Source organism: Pagrus major, chromosome 1 (genome assembly GCF_040436345.1).
Source record: "Pagrus major chromosome 1, Pma_NU_1.0".
NCBI classification, from domain to species: Eukaryota; Metazoa; Chordata; class Actinopteri; order Spariformes; family Sparidae; genus Pagrus; species Pagrus major.
In genome coordinates this window covers 21,740,848-21,766,005 of record NC_133215.1, presented here as the reverse complement: position 1 = coordinate 21,766,005, position 25,158 = coordinate 21,740,848, and the positions used below count along the sequence as shown (strand labels likewise).

The following is a 25,158-nucleotide window of genomic DNA, read 5'->3' as shown; positions in this document are numbered from 1 at the left end:
GGAACTGCTTCCCAGTGGGGAACTTGTTAACTCTTCTCCACATATAAAACTACAATTGAACATTAGCTTGTACATAGCTAGCAGAGTGGTATATAAGTAGGAGGTGTGTGTTTAGGTTTCAGCTGGCTGCAAACTTTGTTTTTAATCAAGAATACGATTGTGGTCAAATGTATTCATTTAACATGCACCTTCCTTCTCAACACAGGTGAGGGTGGTGTATGTGGAGGTGAACATCTCCACATCTCTCCACCACTTCATATAGTACAGTGTGGAACCTATTTCGCAATCTACTGAAATATCAGGGATTTGATTAAAATATAACTATGAACTATACTATAAAAAATAACTAAACCCACATATTCAGTTTAACTCACTTTATGACCAAGGTTTTATTCTTGTTGTAAAACTGCCCCGTGATAAAGGGCTAAAAACCCGACTTTATAAGTCTAGGCATATACCACGGACATAGACACACACCAATGATTGTGCTGGATCAGCTAAAGAAACATAAGCTGCAACTTGTCCCAGTTGTTTTTCTGAGTCCCAGTTGTGTCACGCAGACCAATTAGAGGTAATGTCATGCGGAGAAGTGAGTCAAAGCAACACCAGCAACAAAAGACAAAGTCACCCATGGGCCACATGTTTCTTCCCTCAGTTCTTCAAATCTGAGACAGGGGATAAGGGAAGTCATTACCAAGTGTGCGCTACTCGGGTGTGTGTGTGTGTGTGTGTGTGTCTGTAAAGGGTTAGAAGAAAGGGTACGGGGTGATGAAATGCTGTAAAAATCTGAAAAGTTGCTAACAAGCACACTGATTTGAGCTTAGAAGGGAACAACTGGAGGAAGACAGAAGTAAAAACAGAGAACCAAAAGAGAGGGAGCTGGACTGCTGGAGTCCAAAAGAGAAAGGAAGGTGAGGAAGCATAAGGAAGGAAAGGAGGAGAGGAGATAGGATGTACCAAGAAGAGTAATGGAGGTATTCAGAACTCATTGTAGTGCTGATTCTTTAACACATTATATTATTATAACTCATGTATAAAAACTGGGGTTGGCCATCATTGGGCAAAAATTCCATTCTAATTTTTTAATATTATTGTTAGTCAAGTGGTCTGAGGGGAAACTGTTTTCAGAAAATCTTAGCCCATGACAGGAGACTTTGGCCAATTTTACACAGGTCATTTCACAGAACGAGTGTTCATATTGGCTCTTCTACAGATGCACGAGGTAGTGAAAATCTGATTGAATGATCAGAAATCCTCCAGCAAATCAAGCGACTTGTGATAAATTTTCACTATCTCTTTTGCCAACAAGTGGCAAAGAAGCATGATTACAAAAGCTGCCTTTCTACCAAAGTGCTGTACTTCTGGTATAATACCCCTTGAACCCCTACATATTTCAAGGTAACTCTATCTAAACACGAAATCTGTTTTGCATTTTCGCAGAGAACAGAACTCTTAAATGTAGGGAAGGTTGTTAATGAGAAAAACAGGTAAGACTGACACACGCCACTGAGCAGGCAACGTCTGTGGACGTCCAAAACAGGTTGATATCATATCCATCGGGCCAGGCCATGATCTGGATGTCCACTGACAGCCAGAATTAGTCGATAAATGATGTTGAGAAAAGACGTCCAGTCAGGCCATAATCTAGACATCCACTGACATCCAGAATTAGTTGAGAATAGACGTTCATACTGACTATGATCTGGACGTCCACGGACAGCCAGAAATAGCCGACAAACAACATATAATTGCTATACAACGTCCAGAAAAGACGTATAAAAAAAGGTTCATTCTGGCTCCCCAGAGGATGTCTTTTAGACGTCTTGGATGTCCATAAATGACGTCTAAAAGACGTGATCTAGACCACTTTTTGCTCACTGGGACTGTACATCACTGCCTACTGACAGCATATACAAACTGATAACCTTTTTCCCCCTACTCCGCTTCGCTTTCACTATCTCTTTTCTGCCACTCTCTCTCTCTCTCTTGCTTGACTACACACACTCACTACGCAGTAGTGGTGACCTTAAACTGACTGCACACAACCCATGGGGACCTCTTCTTACAATCTGGACTACATTTAGAGGATTAAGGACTGGTTTTAGGGCAAGGATTAGGGTCACTTTAGGCTCTAGGTCACAATTATTGAGAGTTCAAAATGGTAACCTCACAGTGTTGTGTTTGTTTTATCCAAGCAATAGTACAACATTTTATATGAATACAAATAAATACAACATGATTAAAATAATTAAAAGGGAAACAACAAATCATCACATTTAAGAGGCTAGCAACCATGACATACTTTTGATTGAAAAATGACTTCAACAATTAAATATTGGACAATTGATTAATTAAAGCTGCTATTAGTGATTATATATATATATATATATATATATATTATATATATATATATATATATATATATATATATATATATATATATATGTATCCTCCTCCTCCTCCTCATGCAGTAAAAGAGGAAAGACATTTTCTGGTATCCCTGCCCACTTTATCCAATCAGGACAGAGAGTGGTCCTGCCTGCTATTGACTGTGCAGAGCAGGATCCTCCTGTTTGCTGTCCCGTCTGGTGATCACCACTGCAGGTTCATGTGGTGACGTAGAGAGGAGAGAGAAAATTGCTAACTGCAAAATGGACAGGAAGTTAGCTAAAACGGTGACAACACTCACAGCAGCTTTAACTGACTAATCAGTTTGGCTTTACATGTATCAACATTTATAACAAAACATTTTATAAGTTCTACATACATATTATTTGCAAAAAAATAAACCCAAAACAGAATTGAAGTGGAGTAAATCGTACACTTTCCGCTGAATTGTAGTTGAACGTTTGTCAAGAACAAGTGCCTCAAATTGAGTACTTGAGTAAATGTACTTAGTTACATTCCACCCTTGGAGGAGAGGAGAGTTTGCTTGTGGTTTGTTTCTGCTAACACGGACACTTTTAGCAGACAAAATGATGCAGACTGAGCACACTACTCATTTTCACGCTCTAGTTTTTAACAAAGATTCAAGCTGATGTTCAATCTCACACACACATGTCCACACACAAACGGCTCCCACAACTGATTAATGTTAATGTGCCACCGTTTCTCTTGAAGAGGGAGCTACCTCACAAGTCTCTTTAGGAGTTTCACACACCTCAGCAGGTTCTCTCGAATAAAGAGATCGGATATACACTCGCCTCATAACTCAAAGTTTGGATATTTTTAATAGAAGACGCTTCACCCCCACACCTACAGTCAAGTTTATAGTAATGTTTCGAGTCAGCTGCTTTACAAGTTGTTTCCCCTTAAAACTGCATGGTTGTTCACTTGCACAACAAAGTCAGAAGCAAAAGAGAAGAATCAGAAAGTTACAAAAAAAAAGAGTAAGCAGCGATGTAAGGAAAATGAGGACAGCTTTATTGTCAGTGAGAAGGAAGGAAAGCAAGATCAGGATTTTAAAGAGGATACACGTCGTGCATTTGTGTTTTGTATTTGTGTGTAGATTCTTGTTTGCTTTGGGGCAGGTATAATAAGGCAGCTCGTAGCCAGCCTGTGGGAGAGCAGGAGGCGAACTGAGGTCACTGACTCCAGTCTCTCTACAGGCTTCACTTTAATGATGGGGGGGAGGGGGGGCGGAGATTGAGGGAGAGGGGACATGGAGAGACAACGGGAGGAAGAGAAAGAGAGCGGGAGGGTGTATGAGGCCAGGAGTCGAGCAGAGCAAGACAGAAAATCAGAAACACCTCAGAACAAAAAGAGAAGAAAGTTGTAAATACAGCTCATACAACCACCCACATATTCACATCCATTCGCCTGTTCTGCATATTGCATAAAAAATATTTCTGAGAGGAAATACATGTTTTCCTAGCTGAAGGTATGCAGAGAGCAACCCAAACCTCTCATGTCTTTTACCTGCCACTTCCAGACGCTCAGACAGACAAACAGATCAAAGAGAGAGATGAAATTGTAACCAAAAGCAATTAAAGCCAATGTGAAAAAACTGAAGACAGGCAGAAGGAAGGAAGTGTCCATAATGCGAGCTGAAACACAGTGATGGTCAAACTAGAGCGTGCACAAGACGGAGAACAAAATACAGAGGAAAAACAAGTTTGCCAGTGAGAGAATCTGAAGACCAATCCAATTTTATAAGGCATTACGTAACCTCAGTGGATAGCTCTTTTTGCATTAATCTCTTGGGTTACGCAAGCCATTTCTGGGCCAAAGCGCAAGATTTATAGCAATGAGCTTATGATGCAAACTAGCTTTAGTTTTTTTACAGCATGTTGTGATTGTACATGCACACACGGATTCACAAGCACATATGGAGCCTTCCAATAAAACGCTCCCTCTCACACAAGATGGACAGAGTTAGACGTAGACCAATAGGTAGATTAAGCGCCCGCACGCACACACACACACCACGCACACACAACGCTACTGAACTGGCTTAAGGCTCAATGTAACACTTACTGTTGCCCTGCTTTACAACTACTAGACTCTGTGGATTTTAATATTGATGGCCAGTTCATAAGATAAGTCAAACTTCTCTGACTAACAGATTTGATCTTCATTCACAGGACTGAGATGTCTGGGGACTGACAGTTCTGTGATGGTGTGAGCATGTATGAAGTTGGAAAAAAAAATATTACAAAATAAAAAAACACAGCATGTCAGTGTGAGGGGTAAACCTTCATTGTGCTAGATAAAACAGATGCCTGTTCACCTCCTTACCCTCACTGCGAGAAAGCGCTTAGAGCGACCAGGGGATTTAACACAGACTGAGATTCCTCTTGTTATGTGAATGGTTGAGTTCAGCAGTTTGACAGGCAAGACAGAGAGGAGAGTCGTGAAATACCACTGCGGAGGCAGAACACGCTGGCAATGTACTAAGGCACATAAAAAAAAAAAAAAAACTTAACATAAATGTTTTATGGCACAGATGAAACTTAAAATACAAAAGATTTGTGAACAGATGGCCATTATAGCAATTTTCAACTGTTAGTGAGGGAGATGTAAAACCAGATCTTGGCTACGACAGAGGACTGAATCATTATCTTTTCTTCTGGTGGCCCAAAAATGTCTAACACATCAACTTTGTTTTAAAACTAATTATTAGAAAACAGCAGAATCAACCCATAACAGTAACAATAACATAAGCATTAACTCATAACCAGAGCAATAACTTGTAACAAGAGCATTAATTAAAGACAAGGGCAATAACTTACAACAAGAACCATAACTCATACTATCATTACTAACTCATAACAGCAGCATTAAGTCAACCTGCAAGCAGTCTCTTAGACAAAGGGGGAAAATGAGAAAGGGACACCTTAATCAAGCACAGGAGTAGGATTACAGTAAGTCATTTTTGCCCCATTGTCACACCAAACTACCACATGAGCTGCTCCCTGAGGGGGGCTGACCCATAGACAGTATAAATAGTGGATGCAGGTTCTGAGTTTGCAAAGTGAAGCAAAAGCGGTGGTGCCTTAAATTTTCATGCTTTCTAATTGGCCAGTAAGGTGCAACCCCATAGTCTGACTGTATGTAAGCCAATGAGTTTATGGTCTCAATTAGAATGAAATAGATGTTAAAGTAGGGTATGGTTTAGGGTGTGGCTACTTTGTGACTGACAGGTGGCTACCACCATGTGTCCTTTGGTTCTCAGTCAGATCCAATCAGGATATCCTCCCCAGCTTCATTTTCTTGTCCAAATATGGTCACTTCTGGCTCCAAAAAACAAAAAAAAACAAAAATAATGAAATGACGACGACCATCATGCCAAACTGGTGGCTTCAAAATGGCAGTCCACAGACCAGTGGGTGACCATGGTGGGTTTACACTTAGTCAGAAATTAGGAGAACTTAGGAGAAATTCCGTGGCCCAAAGAGGAACATGAGTGCTGCAAGTGCCCTTCGAAGGGCACTCTGGGAGCTACTTGGACCAACTACATTAAGGCGCGACCCAACTGGTTTCAAAAAGTCAGACTGTATGTACACTAATGAGGTATTTAGAATTAAAAAAAGACAATAAAGTAGGGCATGCTTTAGGGCATGGATACTTTGTGATTGACAAGTGGCTACCACGGTTTGTCCTTGGGTTCTTTATCAGATCCAATCAGGATTAATTGTCCACATATGGTCAATTCTGAGTCCAAAAAACAAAGATGCTGATGGGCAGAGTGCCACACTTAAGGCTTCAAAACCATCACTGTGGGCTTCCTTTTGGGCTGATCAAAGGTGACATTTTGCACGAACATGAATGCTGCAAGTGTGCATTAAGTGCCCACAGAAGGGAACTTTGGGAGCCACTTGAACCAACTGCATTAGCACATGCCTTTGTAGTGCGACATCAGGGTCTAAAGAAGCATCATAAAATTGCCTAATAAAGATGGACATATCCTGTTTGAGAGGGCACTTCAGCAAATGTCCTCAAATGTAGATTTCAAGCAGCTTTGATGACGCAGTTTCGAGCTCATAGTATGTACTATTGATTTGTTTTTATGTAATTTGGAGAGAATTAATAGCAGGACAAAACTATTAAACACAGCTCTGCAACTCAACGCAAGTCATTCTGTTTCCATACTAGTAGTACTGTATGTGTTTGTGTGTGATAGGAGCAGAAAGAACATACAATTAATAAAACTTTACCTAAAGAAAAAAAGAAAACACTTGAGAAAAAGTACAAGCCTGACATGCACATTTCTGTGGTTCTCAAAAGAACACCAGACCTAAAAGCCCCTCACACTTTTGGAGTGGAAGGTTAGAATGAATGAGCATCCCTGCTGTCGACCTTATATTTCTAGTCACACTATCCAATTATCAGCACATCTCAGCCTCTCGTTTTACTTCCTCTCTCCTTCACTGGTGATGATTAACTGTTACTCTGTGTCTCTCCACCTCCAACACAAAAAAGGCCTGGAGTGTGATCTCCATGGCAACCTAGACATTACCTGCAGTTGAGATGAGATGGTGAAAGTTGACACCTAAAGTTAGGGGAAGATATGGAGAAAGTGCGTGGGTGATGGCAAGATCAAGTCACACAGGGCAAGGGAAGAACATCTATAAGCTGCAAGAACTTCAGGTGGGTTTTAAATTGGCAGTCAGGAAAAAATCCTCTTGGAAAGTACAAAGAACAAAATTGCCCATATTGTTGGCTCACATTAAATACTGCTTATTTACCCTAACCTTACCAAGAGCTATTCAAGGGACACACTACAGTATACAAAACACAACAAAACTAAAGTAACCAACAAATCATAATCTACTGATGACTAGCATTAAAAAATGTTTATATTGGACCTTTAAATGAACCTTCAATTACTTTTTGCAGCCCCAAACCTCGAATGTTCAAAATTAATCAAATAAAATCTGATAAATGTAATATTTGAACAGTTTTTAGCAGCAGCTGCCAGGTAAGGGTTGGGGGATGTGTGATCACAGCAAGTTTGTCCGACATGCTGTGAAAAGTATTTATAGTTATCCCAAACTGCTACACTGGAAGGCGGGGTGAAAAACAGGCTGTCAGAGAGTGAACAGATGCAATATCATTTAAATATGGCGATAATGGTGCACATTTTCGCTAGCATACACATTTGCTCTCTGGATTTTTATCTCTCAGTATTACTGAACTTTCTACAAGACTCTTTACAGCAGTTACAGGATCAGGAACAAAAGGTGCTGACCACCCATCTGCACCCTTGAGTCTGTAAGGCGGAGCCCTGTCTTTTCTCCCTCTAACACTAATACATCTCAGGTGCCTTGCCAATCTAATTGGCATCAAATTCAGCTTCATTTCCATCAAGCTACTCAGTTAGCCCACGTTGTGAGGAGTGCAAGCTCAGCAGAAACGGGGGAGATGCAAAAATCTGTATTGAATTAAGTCAGGTTTGTGTGCTGCTGTGTGTGGGGAAGACAGAACGGAGTAACATTGTTGCTTTGTACAGAACTGAAGGACATTGAAATCTTAGAAAACAAAGGGGTGCCATTTATCAGTGAGCCTTCAAAAAAGAGGAAGCAAAGAACCATTATTTGCATATTTGAATAACAAGACTCCGCGCCCCAGCTCCACGGATGTCAACTCAGCACTTTGCTGCACTCCCTTTTCTTCCATCTTCTCCTCTACAGGCTTCTCCATACACATGTTCTCATGAGTCCATCCACCCGCACAGTGACAGGCTTGAGACTGAGATATGTCTCTACTGTCACTGATCACAAGTAAATGATTCCCTGTATCATTATGACCTGCAGGCCACAAGACAACACAATCACATGAATACAGAGAGAGTTCAGCTTTTATGTACTGTAAGTATACTGCATCCTGAGTTAAATCAATGGAAGTTGTTTTTGTGTATATACTCTGGTTCATTTTCACTTTCATAGTATGTTAGTGAGTCCCAATGTGATCTGAACGTGCGTCTCTAGTGAATGAAGCCCAGCCACCTGATCGTTGTGCGGATTGGAAACTACAAATCAGGGTGTATGTTATATACAGTATACTGTAAGATCAGATCATCCCCGCAGTGGCCAATTACAGCTAAACTCTGCTTCCTCCTCAGATGTAGCCATGAGAGCGATGTATCACAGTGTGCACACACACACAAACACACACACCACCGTAGAGCTGTGGAGGTGGATGGACCCTGGGCACTTTTTGTTCAGTTTTGTTCTAACACTGGTTAGTGTAGCCCAAAGAAAACTGAAGTAAAGTTTCCAAATCTGTTTTTGGACTCATCTAAGCAGCCTCTTTGGGGCAATTGTTGTCTGTCTGCCTGGTTTTCCATTTGTCTCGGTTGGCCTGCCTGCCCAGATTGCCAGAGCATTTGTCTGTATATTTATCTGTGTGTCTGGCTACATCTTTGTGTGCCTGCCTGTTTGTTTGGTCTGTTCATCCATCTACCTGTTTGCCTTTAGGAAAAAAATGTTCAACATTTCTCACCTCCTGTCTTTGGAAGTACTCTTGCACAGCTATTGGGGACAGAAGGCACAAAGGGAGAAGTGCAGTATGTTGACAACAATTGGACAATATTTGGAACAAGTGAGAGACTACAGGTTTAACAACTGTTGTAAGGGACAAAAATATAAAGTAGAAGAATCGGAATCACTTTACTTCTTTAGTTCCACCACACCGGCAGATAATACTCGGGATTCGGTATCACAATAAATCAACATCAGCAGCAATGAGATCAACACATCAGACATCTGTGTGGAAACAATGAAATTTCACAAACGCGTTTGATGACAGATATTTTGCGTCAAATGTTGATTGTAAGCTATTCGCCGTTATCACTACAGCTTTCTCTTTTTCTTGCCCATTTACTGACAAAACACAATGACTGCATTTGCATGACAGTGTGAATATACACAAAGCCAAAATGTGAGAGTACAGAGAAACGGCATAAAAATGCAGCAGATTTTTTTTTGTTTCAAGAGAATACTCTGATGATTTCAGTCTTTTCCAAATAATGTTTTTACCCTGTGTATTTTATAGCAACAAATAGAAAATCAGTCCTCCTGCTTTTGAAAACATGAATCACTGTGTAGCTGTATACAGCTGAGTAACAAGACAGGAAATAATGAATGGATATGCTTTCGAGCTGCACACCATGACATCACAAAGGAGTACCTTATGGATCAGTATGCTTTGAACAGTGAATCCTCCTTTAAAGGAAGAGTTCACCCTGAAATCAAAAATACATATTTTACCTTACCTGTACACAGAGAGTTTACTTTGGAAGAAGGGAATGACAGGAAAGTGGAACGTAAGATATAATATGATAATAAGAAATGGCACAGTGTCACAATAATTTAGATATCTTGTTAGATCTGTTGGTTTTATGTGTTGGATTTGAAATTATTTGCTATTTGAAATGTTAGCAAATGTTTTTTTAGCCAAAAAAGATTATATCAGGGGCCTATGCCACAAATGTATTTTCAATTCAATTCAAATCAATTTCTGTACTTTTAGCTTTTTATTATCTTCAAATATGCGCAATGGGGTGTAACTTTTTCTGTGGATGAAATTACAAATGTATCCATAATTCCACTCATGCTAGTGTAGCCAGACAAACGAATCAAACCCCCTGCTAAAAGGAACCAGAATACTGGAAATTACATCTACTTTGTTAAAAACCTCATCGTGGAGAACCCCCAGACACTCATTAGATTGTCCCACCTACATTTTAAATACTTTGTACACCCATGCTTGTGACAGAGAGGGATGTAAACATTAATGGCCTACTCCTCAGCTGAGCTGTAGCATTAGCTAGTTTAGTGAGCTTGCCTCTTCTCCATGAGGGTATGCATGCTTCTGCAAGGTGACACGGTTGGCTGATAGTTCTTCATGAGAGTGCTCGCATCACATTTTGAGTAATTGGGCTGGGATTTCTGGAAAGATCCATCGCTGTTGAGTTTTTCATATGTATTTTTTTGGCACTTTAAACACCACAAGACAAGTGCCATGTAGTTCCATTATATCCAAGAGATGGCACACGTCTCTATGGTCGATATCCCCATAACTTGGCAACTCACACCAAAACAATCTACATAACTTAACAGCTGCACAGGGAAGAGGGAACATATGTATTTTCAAACACTGACGCTCTGGGTGTCTTAACTCGTCAAAAAGTGACCCTTTGGGATTGTAGGACGGGTCAGCCGCCATCCCAAAGACTCAGTTTTTGACGGGTTGGGAGTGAGACTCAAAGATACATTTTTCTTACAAACAGGACCTTTAAGCAGTGTCTGTTTGTCCAGAATTGATTTTTTTTATATCATTGATGGTTTAACTGAATGGCCATTTTACAGTATTACATTATCATCTACAAGATGCTGATGAGCCGGACGTCAATAAAGACACTGACTCATTTGTGTTGAGACATAGGAGAATAAAACACAACAGTTTTACAATACAACTCAATGGCAACCAAACTGCATTATCACCTCAGTTCAACCTCAACATTAAATTTTTTTTTGTCTTTCTGAAGTCAGGGACTGAGGGAAATGAAAGGTGCGAGAAGAAAGAAGTGTCACATCAACAAAGAACAATTGGACACGCTGCATAACCCTTCTCTGTTCCACTTTCCTGCAGCAAACCATGTGGAAAGATTGACATCAAGAGGTGAAGTTCTTCTCACACCAGTGTTTTTAAAGGAACTGAGTCAGAATTCAAACGCAGTTTCCAAGGCTAAAAGCTATTTTTCCTTCCAAAGCTATTTCATGTGGGAAAGGTGAACCAAATAATTCTTCACGCTGGTATGTTGGATTATACTGCACAGTCACCTAAAAGACAAAAAAAAAAAAAAAAAAATCACATCCGGGGTTGTGAGAGTAACCAGTTTTTAAATTTTGGTTCTGAGACACTGCAGTTTGATGAACACATTAAAAAAAAAATTCTGCCGTCCATTTCAGGTCCGACAACTGAACTCAGCCTTGTGGATCAAATCAAATCAATTTTATTTATATAGCCCAAAATCACAATCACATTGCGTCAATGGGCTTTACAATCTGTACAGTGAGCGACATCCTCTGTCCTTGGATCCTTGATTCGAGTGAGGAAAAACTTGCCATGTTGAGAAAAATAAATAAATAAATGGATGTTCCTGCTATCTCATTTTTAAAGTATAAAATGCCTCCAGATTTCCCCACTCTCTCCTGCTCCCTGCAGAGGTTTTATATGTCTACAAAATGACTGCCAAAGGCTGGGGGTCAATACAATACTTCTTCTCTGATTTGTGGGAGTTGTCGCAGGCAGTGCACAGTGTAAAAGAGTGCAGCGGGGTCTCTGTAGACATCATTACATTGATCTATACCCTGTACATGTGTCATCGCAGTGATCAACGATGGCAGAAAGACAAAGACTATTGGCCCAATCAAGGCTGAACAAAGACGTCACCCATCTGCAGCACGATTCAGTTGTCTCCTCAAACTCATACCTATTCATAATTCTACTGTTCAACATTGGCCATCCATCTTCAGGGAGCTTGACAACCTGTGTGATTTATTCAGTCTCAGCCATGAAGTAGATATTGCACTGACTGGACAGAACGAGCCTGAGGGATCTTTCCCAACAGGGTAGATTTACATCCATCCACCCGTCTGTGTGTGTGTGTGTGTGTGTGTGTGTGTGTGTGTGTGTGTGTGTGTGTGTGTGTGTGTGTGTATGTGTGTGTGGGCTGTACAGCTGTATCCGTCAGCAGAAACATGTAAGCGTGCTGACGCAGGGGATAAAAACACACACACCAACGCATTCACACAGACAGGAAGCCGTAAAGTGCGGTGATAGGAGATCAATACAGCGACAAATAAATCAACAGGACCATGGGCCCTCATACCTAATCTGCAGGTTAAGTGGGAATGGGGTGTGATTAGAGCATAATGCTCTCTTCCACATTTTGAATACACTATGTGGGAGTACAAGAGAACACTATCATAACAGGAGGATTGTAAAAGGTTATCGGTTTGTTGTCACAGCTGTCATTGGGGGTCATTTTGTATCCCTCCTAATAAACATGGTAAATATGGCTGTGACAGGATGACAATCGTGAAAGTGAATTATTTAGTGAATACAATATGTTGATGTTGCAAAAGGCCAGACTCTGGTTCAAGTAATCAAACTGTTTACTTACAACTTCAACCCTGCTGATCAATAACCTTTCAAAGCAAACATGTTTCCTTGTCTGGATCATCCCTATATCGATGTAATGTAGCCTGTCACCTGGAGAAATGTCACCTACTGGCTTTTCTTAATACCAGTTCAGACAGAGGTTCATTCTGGTTTACAGCTGTGGCACTAGCTCCTTGATCTTCAGCAGTTTAACCACTCCTGCTGCTGCTTTACATTCTTAAGACAGCTGGTATTTGCAGCTTTCACAGTCAAGCTGAAGTCAAGTCAGTCACTGAAGGAGATGATGAACTGAGTGTTGATTTGATGGATGACAAATGGGGTCAACAGATGCATCATCACATGCTCAAATCCCACCACCAGTAACAAGTAAAACATTTCATTCAGCATTCGGTAGCTTTTGCAGACAATAACTTACCCCTGCAGCTCCTTTACAGACATGGAGATTTTGAGGTTATGTCCCAAAACATGGAGGGCAGTGAGGATGTCAGCCCACTGGACCATCTCTCCCAGAGGACCCCCCTTCAGCACTTTGGGGCTGAAAACATCTCCAGACTCTTCCGTCAGGAAGCCCACATGGACCAGGATCTGAAGGAGGACAGGGACACGTTGTGACAAAGAGTTGAAATAAGTCTGCAAAGAAGCTGCACAACATAGCTCCACTTGAAAAGAACAGTTTATGACAGTTTTGGCCAGCGTTTCTATTAGCAATGAAAACAATGTAGTCTGTTTTTAATGAGATCCGGGAACGGGGTGACATTGCTACAGTGAAGTCCAATGGGACAAAACTCATAAGCAGCCAGATTATGTAAAGCATTTTCTTTAGAAGTAAAACAAAAAGTGAAAAAAAAAAAATTGAAAATGAAATGAACAACTGTGTGTGCATGCAGCTAAAGCATGTACAGCAGGGCTACACCAAAATGTGTACATGTGCAATAATGTCAAGAAAAGCAAACTAACTCTAACATGTCATGCTACCGCTCTTTTGCTGCTTGATACAAAAGCAAAACTCACATTGGTTCTCATTTTACATGATTAATCTTCACGAGAAGTCCGTCTAATAATACATAATTCAGTCCAATTTAAGGATTCATGGGAGTTTGTTGCTTGTGAGCTCTGCATTTACAGAGGACATTCATTGATCATTCTTGATCAATTTATCAAATAAAGCAGGGCCTGCTTTGGTTGTTTGATTATATGCACTCCCCTACAAAATCACTCCCATCATTCTAGATTCACCAATTCTTTTCAAATAGTGCAAGTTACCTAGTGGAAAGTCTTGTATTCTTATCATATCGCAATGTATACAAAATATCGCAATATCAGTTTTTTTCCAATATCATGCAGCCCTAATTTACGTTAATTATATGTTGAACAAAGAAGTTGGTCTATGAACTGACCTGTGATAAATGTATACCACTGATGTTTCTGTAAATGTTACCTCCAATCGCCTCATTGATTGAGTTTCTTGCTTGGTCTGACTTCTTTTGAAATATGTCTTCCAGTTGTAAAAAAAACAGTAATTATGCCTTTATGAGGTCAAGTTCAAAGGTTAAAAAAGGCATGAATAAGTTAGTTAAGTTATGAATAAGTTTCTGAGTAATTTCCTCGTCATTTAATAAATCATTTACTATCATTAAGAAAGCTCCCCCAATACAATATACTAATTATTAACGATGTCCTGCTGCTAAGTAGGCCGTACTTTGTTTGTTAACTCTGTTTCACAATTTCACATTTTGCAGAGTGGCAGCTCTGAACTCATAGTTTAGATGGAGAAATACTCAAAACATCATTAGTTCTATTTAAAAAGTGTATGTGTCCTGTTAGATAAGAAGCTTGAAAAACGTCCATCCATTCTTCAGCACAATATACTGTACATCTATTAAAATAACATATCTTACATCGTAGATGTCTTGCTGGTGAAGCGGTAACTTATATATGCACAAAACGTTTAATGTGAATATAATTTAATCTGATTTACATTATACTATTTATACATGTGTGTGTACTGTGTAAAGTTAAGCTCCTTGAAAGTTAAGCTGCTGCAGTGCAAACTGTTTTAATGAGTTTGAGGATTAAAATCATTAGAATTTCAGACTCTTCCAAAAGAAAATTATGGAAACTGAAAAGTAATTCTTTGAAATCCCCGGCGACTTATCCCCTCATGGTCCAATGAAACAGCATGCACATGTAGAAATCCATCATTATGGACTTTTCTGTCCAATTCATTTCATATGCACCATATGCCTATACAGATTACTGCTGCCCCTAATTCTTTTGCATCCGATGGCGAAATCACCTTTTGTTTTTAAAAAAAAAATCATACAACACGTGTGAGGGAATTATCATAGTTAATATGTCGCGCTATTATACAACTTTGCACTTACAGGATACAGTCCCGTCATGCGTGTCCACCTCGCCACTGCATAATCAGTGCAACCCACCAAGAAATGAGCAACACATTGCCTTTCACAGCGGATTAGACACAGCCATGTCCAAACGCTGCTCTGCTGAGTAATCCTGATTAACTAACGCAGCATGAACACCTCCATGCAACAAACATAATGAGCTTAAGGCCAGCTGTGTGGAGTTTAACAGAAAGTTTCGACTGTGATTGCTTGATATGTCTCCATCTCTCTGATTGTATGTAAGTGCATGTGCATCCTATGTCTGTACCTTCACAGCTTTGGACTGCAGACTTAATGATTAAAAATATCAAAGAGCTTTTTAGAAGTGGGCACTCCCTTCCCCCCTCCATCACAACACATTAGCTACATTGCACTAATGTACATTCCCACACATCATACAGTTTATGATCCTAAAGAGGATTATGAATTGATTTTTTGCATTCTTAATTATGTCTGTATGGGAGAAAGAGAGAAAGAAAAAGAAATATTGGTCAGGTTATCTGATTTAATGACTTAAAGTGTGTGGTAAAGTGATGGGAGTTTTTTTTTTAGTATTTTGTAGTAGAGCTGTATACAACAAGTACAACTGCTTAAGTTGTTCCACTGATGTCCAAAATGTGTGTAAAACATTGGACAATGGTGTGTATGCGGCAGAGTCAAGCTCCAGTGACACTCCAGCTGGCGTGAAAAATCCCCTGATTTAATAAGCCTGCTCTATTAACTTCTGCTTCATAAAAAAAGATAAGTGAAATTTAATTACAGTTTGGGTGGCAGATGGCAAGAGCGAGAATTCATGGCGCCAATACTATTCATTCTCTTGGCTGGGTGGCTGTTGTGGTGCTGGTGAGGGTGTATCACACAAACACTGGCAACCACGCAGAAATGGAGACAGAAGGAGACAAGTTTCACGTACTGCCAGCAGCACAGGAGCGTTGCAAAATAAATACGAGAGATATCACACAGTGGCAGCAGAGCTGAATAACTGTGGATTGGTTTCTATAAAACTGGCATCCACACAGACACAAGTTGATAGGGAGTGAGGTAAGGGTGCTTTACAAAACCGGGCAACTTGCACCCATCTGGACTGCTGAGGAGACAGTCCCAGAATTAGAGTGGAGTTCAGTGATACATACCAGGACAATGTCAGAGAAAAAACCTTTATATCACAGAATAAGAATCAATAGCTAGAATAGAAAGGGGAAAGGAACTAGGGTGGGTGGTTCTCACTCTGTTTTACCGTGGAGATCACCGCCAACACACTCTCGCATTTTTGCTCACGCATTTACTTGAAAATGTAGCTGAACGGGTGAAAAAAAAGCCATACAATGGAAAGTCGAAAGCTAAAGCTGTGCTTCCTCATAATCTCCTGTATCACGGCCGGGTGCATCCCCCAGGAATCTAATCACACACGAGAGAGTGGAGCTCTTTATACAGTGGACTTATGCTACTCCCAGATGGTGTGTGTGTGTCTGAGTGTGTGTGTGCGCTGATGGATTTTGAATTTTGTTTGTTTGCGCGCATTTGTTTCACACTGACATACATCAATGAACTCAGTGTGTGTGGATGTTCGTGTGTGTTCAGCGTGGAGGCCCAGGGGATTCTCCAAAAGGATCTGAAGCTACTCTCTACTGTTAATGTCCCACGGGGTTCGAACACAAAGTCCTGCAATACCGGCCGAGACAGAGGGGAACGATAGCTCACCTTTACAACGCCCGCCTGCTAGTGTGTGTGTTCCTGAACCACCCCCTCAAATCTTCTTTTCTGTGATTATATAACTGGGGTAAAGGAAATTCATTGTCTTTCATGTGCAGGTGTTTCATGTAATACAACTGTGTGTCTTGGTAAAATCCTTGGAAAGTCTTTGGTGCTTTCATATGAGAGCAGGAGAGTACAAGTGGCACTCAAGTATGTGGTACCACTCCATTGCTCTCCTCGGCTCCACTCGTCACTAACAGGCTAACGAAAGAAGAATGCTAATTCTTATCTCAGCATCTGCTGGTGCGAGATCTTGCATGTATGCATGCGTGAGTGTGCGACCCTGTTTGCTCATGCACCATGGCCCTTATGAAGGTCGCAGCTGTCCGATGGAAGGCCACGGGTGGCAACACAAGCTGGCACTGCCAACCATCACTACGCTACCCTTACTTTCACCTTCTCCATCATCCTCCTTTCACACCTATACAGAATACACTTCCTCCCTCTTTATTTCTCCTCACGTCTCCTTTTTCTCCCCCCTCCTCTTTATCTCCTAACTTTAACTTTTCCTTACCCCCTCCCTGCACCCACCTCCTCACTTCACCTTCCATAACCAATTAGTCTCCAACACTGTCTGCACTCCATCAGTCAGAGGTCAATTAACTCTCAAGAGGGCAGACAGAGGGAGAAGGGGAATTAACAGTTTAGCATATGCTGACAAACACACCAAATGCGCATGCTCAACACACACCAAGTAGGCACAGATGCACACAAACTGACTTGCTGAAACACTTAAGCTAACACCAGACAGGCAGTGAATTCACTGTAGCAGGTTAACAGGATAAGGTCAGTGCTTTTGGATCTGTGCTATTGTCTCTTCAAAACCTTTCCATTATAACACAGCTTAGCCGAATGTGTCTCCTTTGATGTCTAGCTAAAAGAGAACAGCAATTTGTTATACACAAAATGTTCCATCAGCTACGTTATAATGGCTGAATGGGTTGACCCGGGCTTTTCATTAAGTTTGATAACGGCACCCCCCCAAAAAAGAAGATGAGCTTTCAAATGTCTAACAGCTTTGAAAGGGAAGTGCAGCAAAAGGTTGATTGTATTCTTTCTGAACTCCACCAGCACTGAGGAAATGGGCAGATTAGTCACAAAAAAAAAGGTTTCTTAGAATATCTAAGGCAGGCTTCTACTTCATCACTCACTGCGGGACACTGCATATAAAATCTCTCAAACGGCTATCTCTTCAATATATTTCACTGTAGAAAATCTCTTCTGCCTCGACTCTCAGGTCCTGTCCTTGTGTCTGCCGCTGACAGTCAGAGAATAATCTTGTTTTTCTCTCTCACTCTCTCACTCTCTCTCGTTCCTTTTCATCCTTCTCCCTCCATCCTCACCTCTGTGCTCTTTTAATTTATTCTTTTTCTGAGTAAACATCCACTCTGCTTACAATCAAAGAGAAAGCCAAACAAGGAAACAGAACTAAACCAACAGAGCCCCATTGGAATTGTAAAGACTGCATACTCAAGCAGAATGCTAAAATTGCTATTGGAAAGGAGGGATTTTTCAAAGACAAATGTTAGACAAGTGCAAGACCACAGTTAATTAAAATCAAACAAGCGTTCTCCTTCTCAATGTTAAAGTCAGTGTTCATTTTAAACTTTTCAAGAAAACAAATCTTCCTCTCAGGGAGTGGGGTAATGTCAAAAAATGGTAAATTTGACTGCTGCAGAAGGAGATTTAAAGGAATTCTACCATACTCTTTTGTTTTGTCCTTTCTTTTGGTGGTTCATATACTGGTTGTTCTTGTGTATGTAAAAGATTGTGAAAGTTAATGTCAAAGTCTGAACCAAAGAAGCTCCTCTCTCCCACAGAAAACACTGCTCCTGACTTTATGACATCACACTACTTCACCATGTCAGACATTTGCATAATTTATGCCTAATGGCTAGTTTGGCACAAAAAATTGTTTTGGCATAGTTAATAGTTGTTGTTAGCGGTGCTGGGTCAGGCATGTGTGAACTGACCAATCAGAGCAGACTGGGTAATCGGGAGGGGGGACCTTACAGAAACAGGAGCTAAAACAGAGCATTTCAGACAGAGGGAGAATACAGTGCATGAGACCACCGATGGGTTTTTTGCACACTAAATAATGTAAACCTTTCTAGTGGTAATCCAAAAAAAATAATAAACTTAAAAATGATCATAATATATCTCCTTTAATTTCTAAATAAATTGTATGAGATTCTTCCTTTTGCTTTAATTGCAATGATATCCAATTAGCAGCCATACACAGACAAAAAAAAACACACACATTTTTATGTCCTTTTCTAATTATTATGATAAACAGCTTTTGACAGCCAAGGCGGACTCTTACCAAACACCAGCGCATCTGCTGTTGAGACAGCATGTTTTAAGGCATATAGGTGGTTAAAGCAGCCAGAGAGCCACAATAGAGGATAACAAATCCCCTCAGTGCACTACAAGAAAGGACAACATCAATCTCAGTGACAGAGGACTATTTCCACCCTGGTTAACTTATTTTAGAGAGTGATGGGGGCAGAGAGAAACATTTTGGGGGAAAGAAACAGACTGTGTGCTCAATCTGCCTTCTCACATTAACTCATTCATTTATCATTATGGTCTTAACTAAAAGATTATGAGTCTACGCAGAGCAGGGTGAGAAATGTAAAAGGTAAGGAGGCCTGACAAAACCGAAAATGTGGTGTAGTGAAAGGTTACATACAGCAAAGAAAGTTTCTAAGATTCGCAAAGTTTTAATTACATATTGCTTTGCTTGACATTTGGAAAAGTAAGCCTTGAAATTGAAAAGTTTTGTATCATTAACCAGTTTTTAATGACACCTTGGCCTTCTGGTCTTTGTTGCTCGCTTGTCTCAGCGATGCCTCCCCCTCTCAACCTCCATCAATCCTTTCCTAATCCATATTCTACTGTAACCTCTCCACTACCATCCATCCACCTCATGTCCTTCCTTACTCATCTCATTCTTCTCCCTCTGGCACTGGTACTGCTTGGCATTTCATCATAATCCCAATCATTCATCATCATCGTTTCTTACCTCTTTTCTCCCTTTCATTTCTTCTCCCTCATCCATCCTCACATCTTTCTTCCTTTCTCTCACACTAAGCCCTTGGCGCGCATGGCTACAAGCAGGAACTAGCCAAGACGATACTGTGCCGCTTCAGTGCCAAACAAAATGAGGCTTAACAATTTAACACTGCGACACGGCAGTAAATTCTTATTTTACATTATTGAGCTTTTTTTGAAAGACAGTTACACACCAATTACAGAAGAAGAATGTAGACAGCAAGCGATGGATGACAACCTATCATTACCTCCTCTATCATTTTTCTCTTGCCATCATTCAAACGGAGAACCCTCAAGAGGCATCTGAAAGAGCCTTTTTATGCACACATACTTATTTGGTAGGCAGTCATGCCTAAAATCTTTGAATCAAAAGCTAACCTGTTTTGCAGTAAAATCATTTGTACATCAATTTGATGTACAAATCCCCCCCCTCTACCTTTTTAGACAGACTACCATGGTTGTGCACCGTAACACTCTTAACATCATTTAAGCTTTTGATATGTCTGTTATTGCCAAATCTTTCTCAGCTACACTTTGCATTTTGCCTGGTGTCCTGGGGTGCGGGCATCAAAGCAAAGTACGCTAACAGACTGAAGAAACTCATAAAGAAGGCAGAGTTGTTGGCTCTAAGCGTGTCACCCTGGAGGAGGTGGCGGAGGACAGAATGCTGGCAAAACTGCTGGCTATCATGGACAATGTCTCTCACCCCCTCCACAAAACTCTGGACAAGCTTAAGAGCAGCTTCAGCCACAGCCACTCATTCAACCCCGTTGCCTAAAGCAACGGCACAGGAAATCATTCCTTCCTGGTGCCATCAGACTTTATAACGCACACTCCAAAACACACAAATAATGCCCTTTAAATTATTATTACTGTAAATACTGCACCTTATCCTCTTGCACCTTATGTTCCCTGTTACCTTTTATACCTCACTCATTTTATTTTATTTTATTCTATTTTACTTACTACCTCTTATTTTATTTTATAGCTACTTAAACATTTTATCGTATATAGTTTTTTATTGTTTCTATATTTGCCCTTGTATTTTGATTGTACTTGTATTTGAATGTACCCGCTGCTATGATAACCTAATTTCCTCTCGGAGATTAATAAAGTTAACTATCCGTCTATCTGTCTGTCTGTCTGTCTGTCTATGAAAAGGTTATTACAGCACTTGATTACAGTCACAAGAAACAAACACCAGCCAACATTCTCTGTCTCTCACCTTCTTCTGGTCCCTCCACCGTTGCTCCAGCTTGGCATCCAGGCGGTTGGCAGCTGTTGCCCACTGCTGTGCTAGGCGGCGAATTCGGCGCTTCATGAAGCTAAGGGACTCCTTTCCTGTCCCAACCTGGTCCAGCAGTACAGTGAGGTCTGTGCGGAAGGCAGCCTGGGAAGGGAATGGATGGAAAGTAAAAGGAGAAATGGAAAGAAGTGAAGAGAAAGTGTGAGAATAGTCATCTAAAATTTTGCATTTGACCAGAAATGTGGGTGTCAGCGTGAGCGGGTCCATCACTTTGGATATATCTCAACAACTATTGGATAGATTCTCATGAATTTTGATACAGATCTCTATGGTGCCCAGTGGATAAAATACTACTGTCTTTGGTGAGCAGTTGACTTTTCCTCTTGCACCACCGACAGGTTTTTTGATCAGAGTGAAATGTGTTGACAACTGCATTTCCATGTGATTTGGTGCAGTAGATATTTGTGGGCTTTTCTAAACTTTGTTGATCCTCTGACTTTCCAAAGAGTGGAGATCACAGATCACTTTATTTGTCCCCCTGTGGTCTGCTGAAGTAAGAGTTGGTCTTTTTTCCGTGAAACCTCAGTTTCTGCTCAACCAAACTGTAATACCTTCAACCAGCAGCCTTCTATCCACAACGTTCCTGGGGAGGTTACTGGGGAAGCGATTATGAGTGAATACTGGTGTAACCAGGGTAAGTAACAATAGCATAATAACTGACGCAAGGCGGCACTTTCCATGCTTTAGCAGCGTTAGCTACGTGGGATAAGCAATAATAACAGTGTTAGCAGTACTCACTTGATGAAGTTGCTAATGTAGATTTTCATGAATGAATGATATGATAAGAAATTGCTCTAAGAATGCATGCACAAGTTACATCAGCTAATGTAACTTGTGCATGCAGATCTTTTTCTTCTGTGTGATGGTAATTCTGTATTCTCTGCAAAGACAGGAAAACAATTGCTCGAAGATTTTTAAAAGAATAAACCATTATGCATGATGCATTATTTGTCTTGTCAACGCTAATGTTTTAGAGAAGTATTTCAAGAAAAACTGTGTCTCAAAAGAGAATCGTGTGACTTAGTTTTACTATTTTGAGGCTGGCTTTTTGTCAAAGAAAAGTATGGAAAGAATTTATAACAGCAGCTAATGCTCTAAACAATCCACACTTTCCTCCTCTGAGAACAACCTTGGCTCAACGCTGTATGTTCGCAAGATAGAGGAAGACTGTAATCCACAGTTTAGTAATTTTGGTTCAGAAGGAGAGATGGAGATATCGGTCTTCATTTACACTGACATTCTCCTTTACTTCAGTTCTGTTGCCATAAATAAAGTGTAAAAGGCAAGGTGAAACCATACACACAAAAATATAGTGCACACACATCACTTTAATAACGACTTCAAACGTCTATGATTGCTTTGTGCTCCCAAACAAACACTGTAAAAGGCTGACCAAACCACTGTGACTATATAGCTAGTATGTGTGTGTGCAGCGAAGACTTTCCTTTTTCATTTGGTGAACATCCAAATTTAGAGACCTTATTATCATTGCAAAGGCTTTTCCCAGAGGGCACTTTCACCTGTATTGTGCCACTACTGTGAGGAATGAAGTAGTTCATTTTTATGTAAAGGTAATTTAATAAAAAAATAAAAAAATAAAAACAAAAAAAAGCAGTGGAGGATTTTACTGTTCCTTTATAAAAGTCATCCAGAGGAACTGTGAAAGACTTTCACAACTTTATTCATGATGAATCCATGTCACAAGTTGTGTCAGCATTCAGAAGCAAGAAAGTATGCTTATGTGGGGATGACACGACAAGCTGCTCACACTCTGTTAGTGTGTAATTGTTTGTCTTGGAAATGTTTGTGTATGGAAATGAAGTATTAAAGTTTTCACTGCTCCATGACCTCAAAGTCAGTGAGAAAATTAGACAGTAGAGGATAATGATGAGGAGGGTCAGACCTGTTTTAATTAGTGGAGAGTGAAGAGGGTCAGATGAAGGTTAACTATTGTGTATCAATGGGGACAAACTGCTCACACTCCTGCACAGCCTCTTTAAAGCAAAAGGACCGTCAGCACTCCAACATTAATCACTCCTGTCTGTTCATTTTTAATTTCCTGTCTTTGTTATTATAAAAGCCTGTTTAAAACTGAAAATATGAAGAGTGAGAAACATATTTTTGATGTTATTTTTGTTCTGTAAAAACTGTAATTATAACACAACCGCCTCTTATTGACCAATTCAAGCAGCTGACTAAAAACAAAATTGTTTCTTCTTTTCTACTCCCTCTACTCTCTATCCATTACTGGCCTGAACATTTTAGTTTTTTTATTTTTCTCAAAAACATTAAATATTGAAGCAAGCAATTTACACTTAAGGTCGCTGACTAGTGAATAGATGTTTATTTAGGTGCAAACAGCACGACAAAGCTTAACAATGAAGAGTTTATATGAAGGGCAATGACGTGCATGTTAGTAACATGTTTTATTCATGTCATGAGATAAGAATCATTATTTTCTTTAATTTCACACTACAAACAAAAAACTGCATATTTTTCCTACCAAGAATGAAAAGGAAAAAATCCACAAATCATCCACAGTGTCCAAAGGGGATCGTACTGTAGTAACAGTCTTTCTTAAATATATGACAGATAAATGAAACAAATGTGAAGAGGGTGATAAAGCAAAATCCATTCCTTATAATAAGCTGCATTCTTTGGCCCTCATGTCGACCCTCACATTTTTTTATGAAATTCCAAAGAAAGTGTTGCCCTGATCTCCCGTTAATTTGTACCACTGTAGTATTTCCACATAGTCTTGGTGCACTGAGCACACTCAGAACAAGCTAGTGGCCTTTTAGGAGGTTGGATGGGGGCTTTTTTAAGCAACAGACAATAGAGCAGATCTGCAAGTGTCTTATTTATATGAACTTAATGAACTGAAAATCTAAAGTTGAGTGTTAAACCCCTCGGTTGTGAGCAATGAGTAGTATTACCTTGTAAGGTGAGTATAGCTTCAAATGGAGAAACTAATATTGTGTTCATAAAGCAGCAGGTAAAGGTCCTCAGCTCTCCTGGAAACAGATTGAATGTCATCTGTATTATGTCCTCTGAGTATAATGTACAGTGCTTCATCAATTCAGTGGTGTCAAACTCACCCCTGCAAGAAATGTCTTTGTTGGCAAAGCCTTTTTAGTGCTATCCTAATTGTAGACAATAATTTAAACTACTTTCCCAGGCTGAAAAGGTTGAAAAATATATTACTTGGTTTGTGTACTCAGACTGAGTCAGATGATACTCCCACACACTGCATCTGCTCTCCCTCATCACAGAGAGAAGGACTTCACCTCTGTTGTACCTTTTGGTCTATACATACTGTTGAGATGGTTGTTTTCAAAATTCAGTCATTTATCATTTAAAAATACTTGGTGACCTTTGTATGTTAAAATAATTAACTAATGAATGATCCTAATACTTTAAAGAGATCATGAAATAACTGCTGTAGGCACATTAAGTTATGTTTATGTTTGTATGGACAGTAAGTAGTTATATTAGTTGCTTCTTTCGTGATGCAGAGCAAGCATGCACAGTTTACACTTTCACCCACTGTATGCATGTCCATAGTCAGGGCTCGAGACTAACGGCGTCCCGTCGAACCAGGGACGATATGTCTTTGGGAGGAACAGAGATCTTTCCACAGGTGCCACAGGGACAAAAAGTATGTATGAGTATGTATAACTGTAACTATCGCTTTGCAAATGACAAACAGAGGGACTATAAACAGGGCATGTCTTTCCATGTCGTTACTATAATTATAGTCTTGTACAGCCAGACTGTGTCAGCGCTAGTTACTATCAATGGCTGGCTCTCTTGAAAAATATGACGCTTTAAAATCCGAAAGCAAGCAGTAAACTCGCTAACGATGGGGGATGCACCCTATCTTTCCCATGATAATGCTACATTGTGAACACCTAATCTGTGTAAAATGAGTAAGAGCTAGTTCCCTGTTAGCAGCTGATGTGCAGCAGATGCCTGCTGTAGAAGTGCTTAGAATACAATCTACCACTA

The 25,158-nt window shown here is 40.2% G+C and overlaps 1 protein-coding gene across 2 annotated transcripts in view; it reads right to left on the bottom strand.

Moving 5' to 3' along the window:
* Nucleotides 1-25,158, bottom strand: part of LOC140996577 (alpha-1,6-mannosylglycoprotein 6-beta-N-acetylglucosaminyltransferase B-like) — a 129,180-nt gene that overhangs the window by 41,307 nt on the left and 62,715 nt on the right. For both annotated transcript variants that reach the window (XM_073467016.1, XM_073467023.1), the window contains 2 exons: nucleotides 21,070-21,234; nucleotides 13,046-13,215 (listed from right to left, as the gene is read on the bottom strand). In XM_073467016.1, the coding sequence (XP_073323117.1) occupies nucleotides 13,046-13,215; nucleotides 21,070-21,234 (335 nt within the window). The remainder of the gene's footprint in view (nucleotides 1-13,045; nucleotides 13,216-21,069; nucleotides 21,235-25,158) is intronic.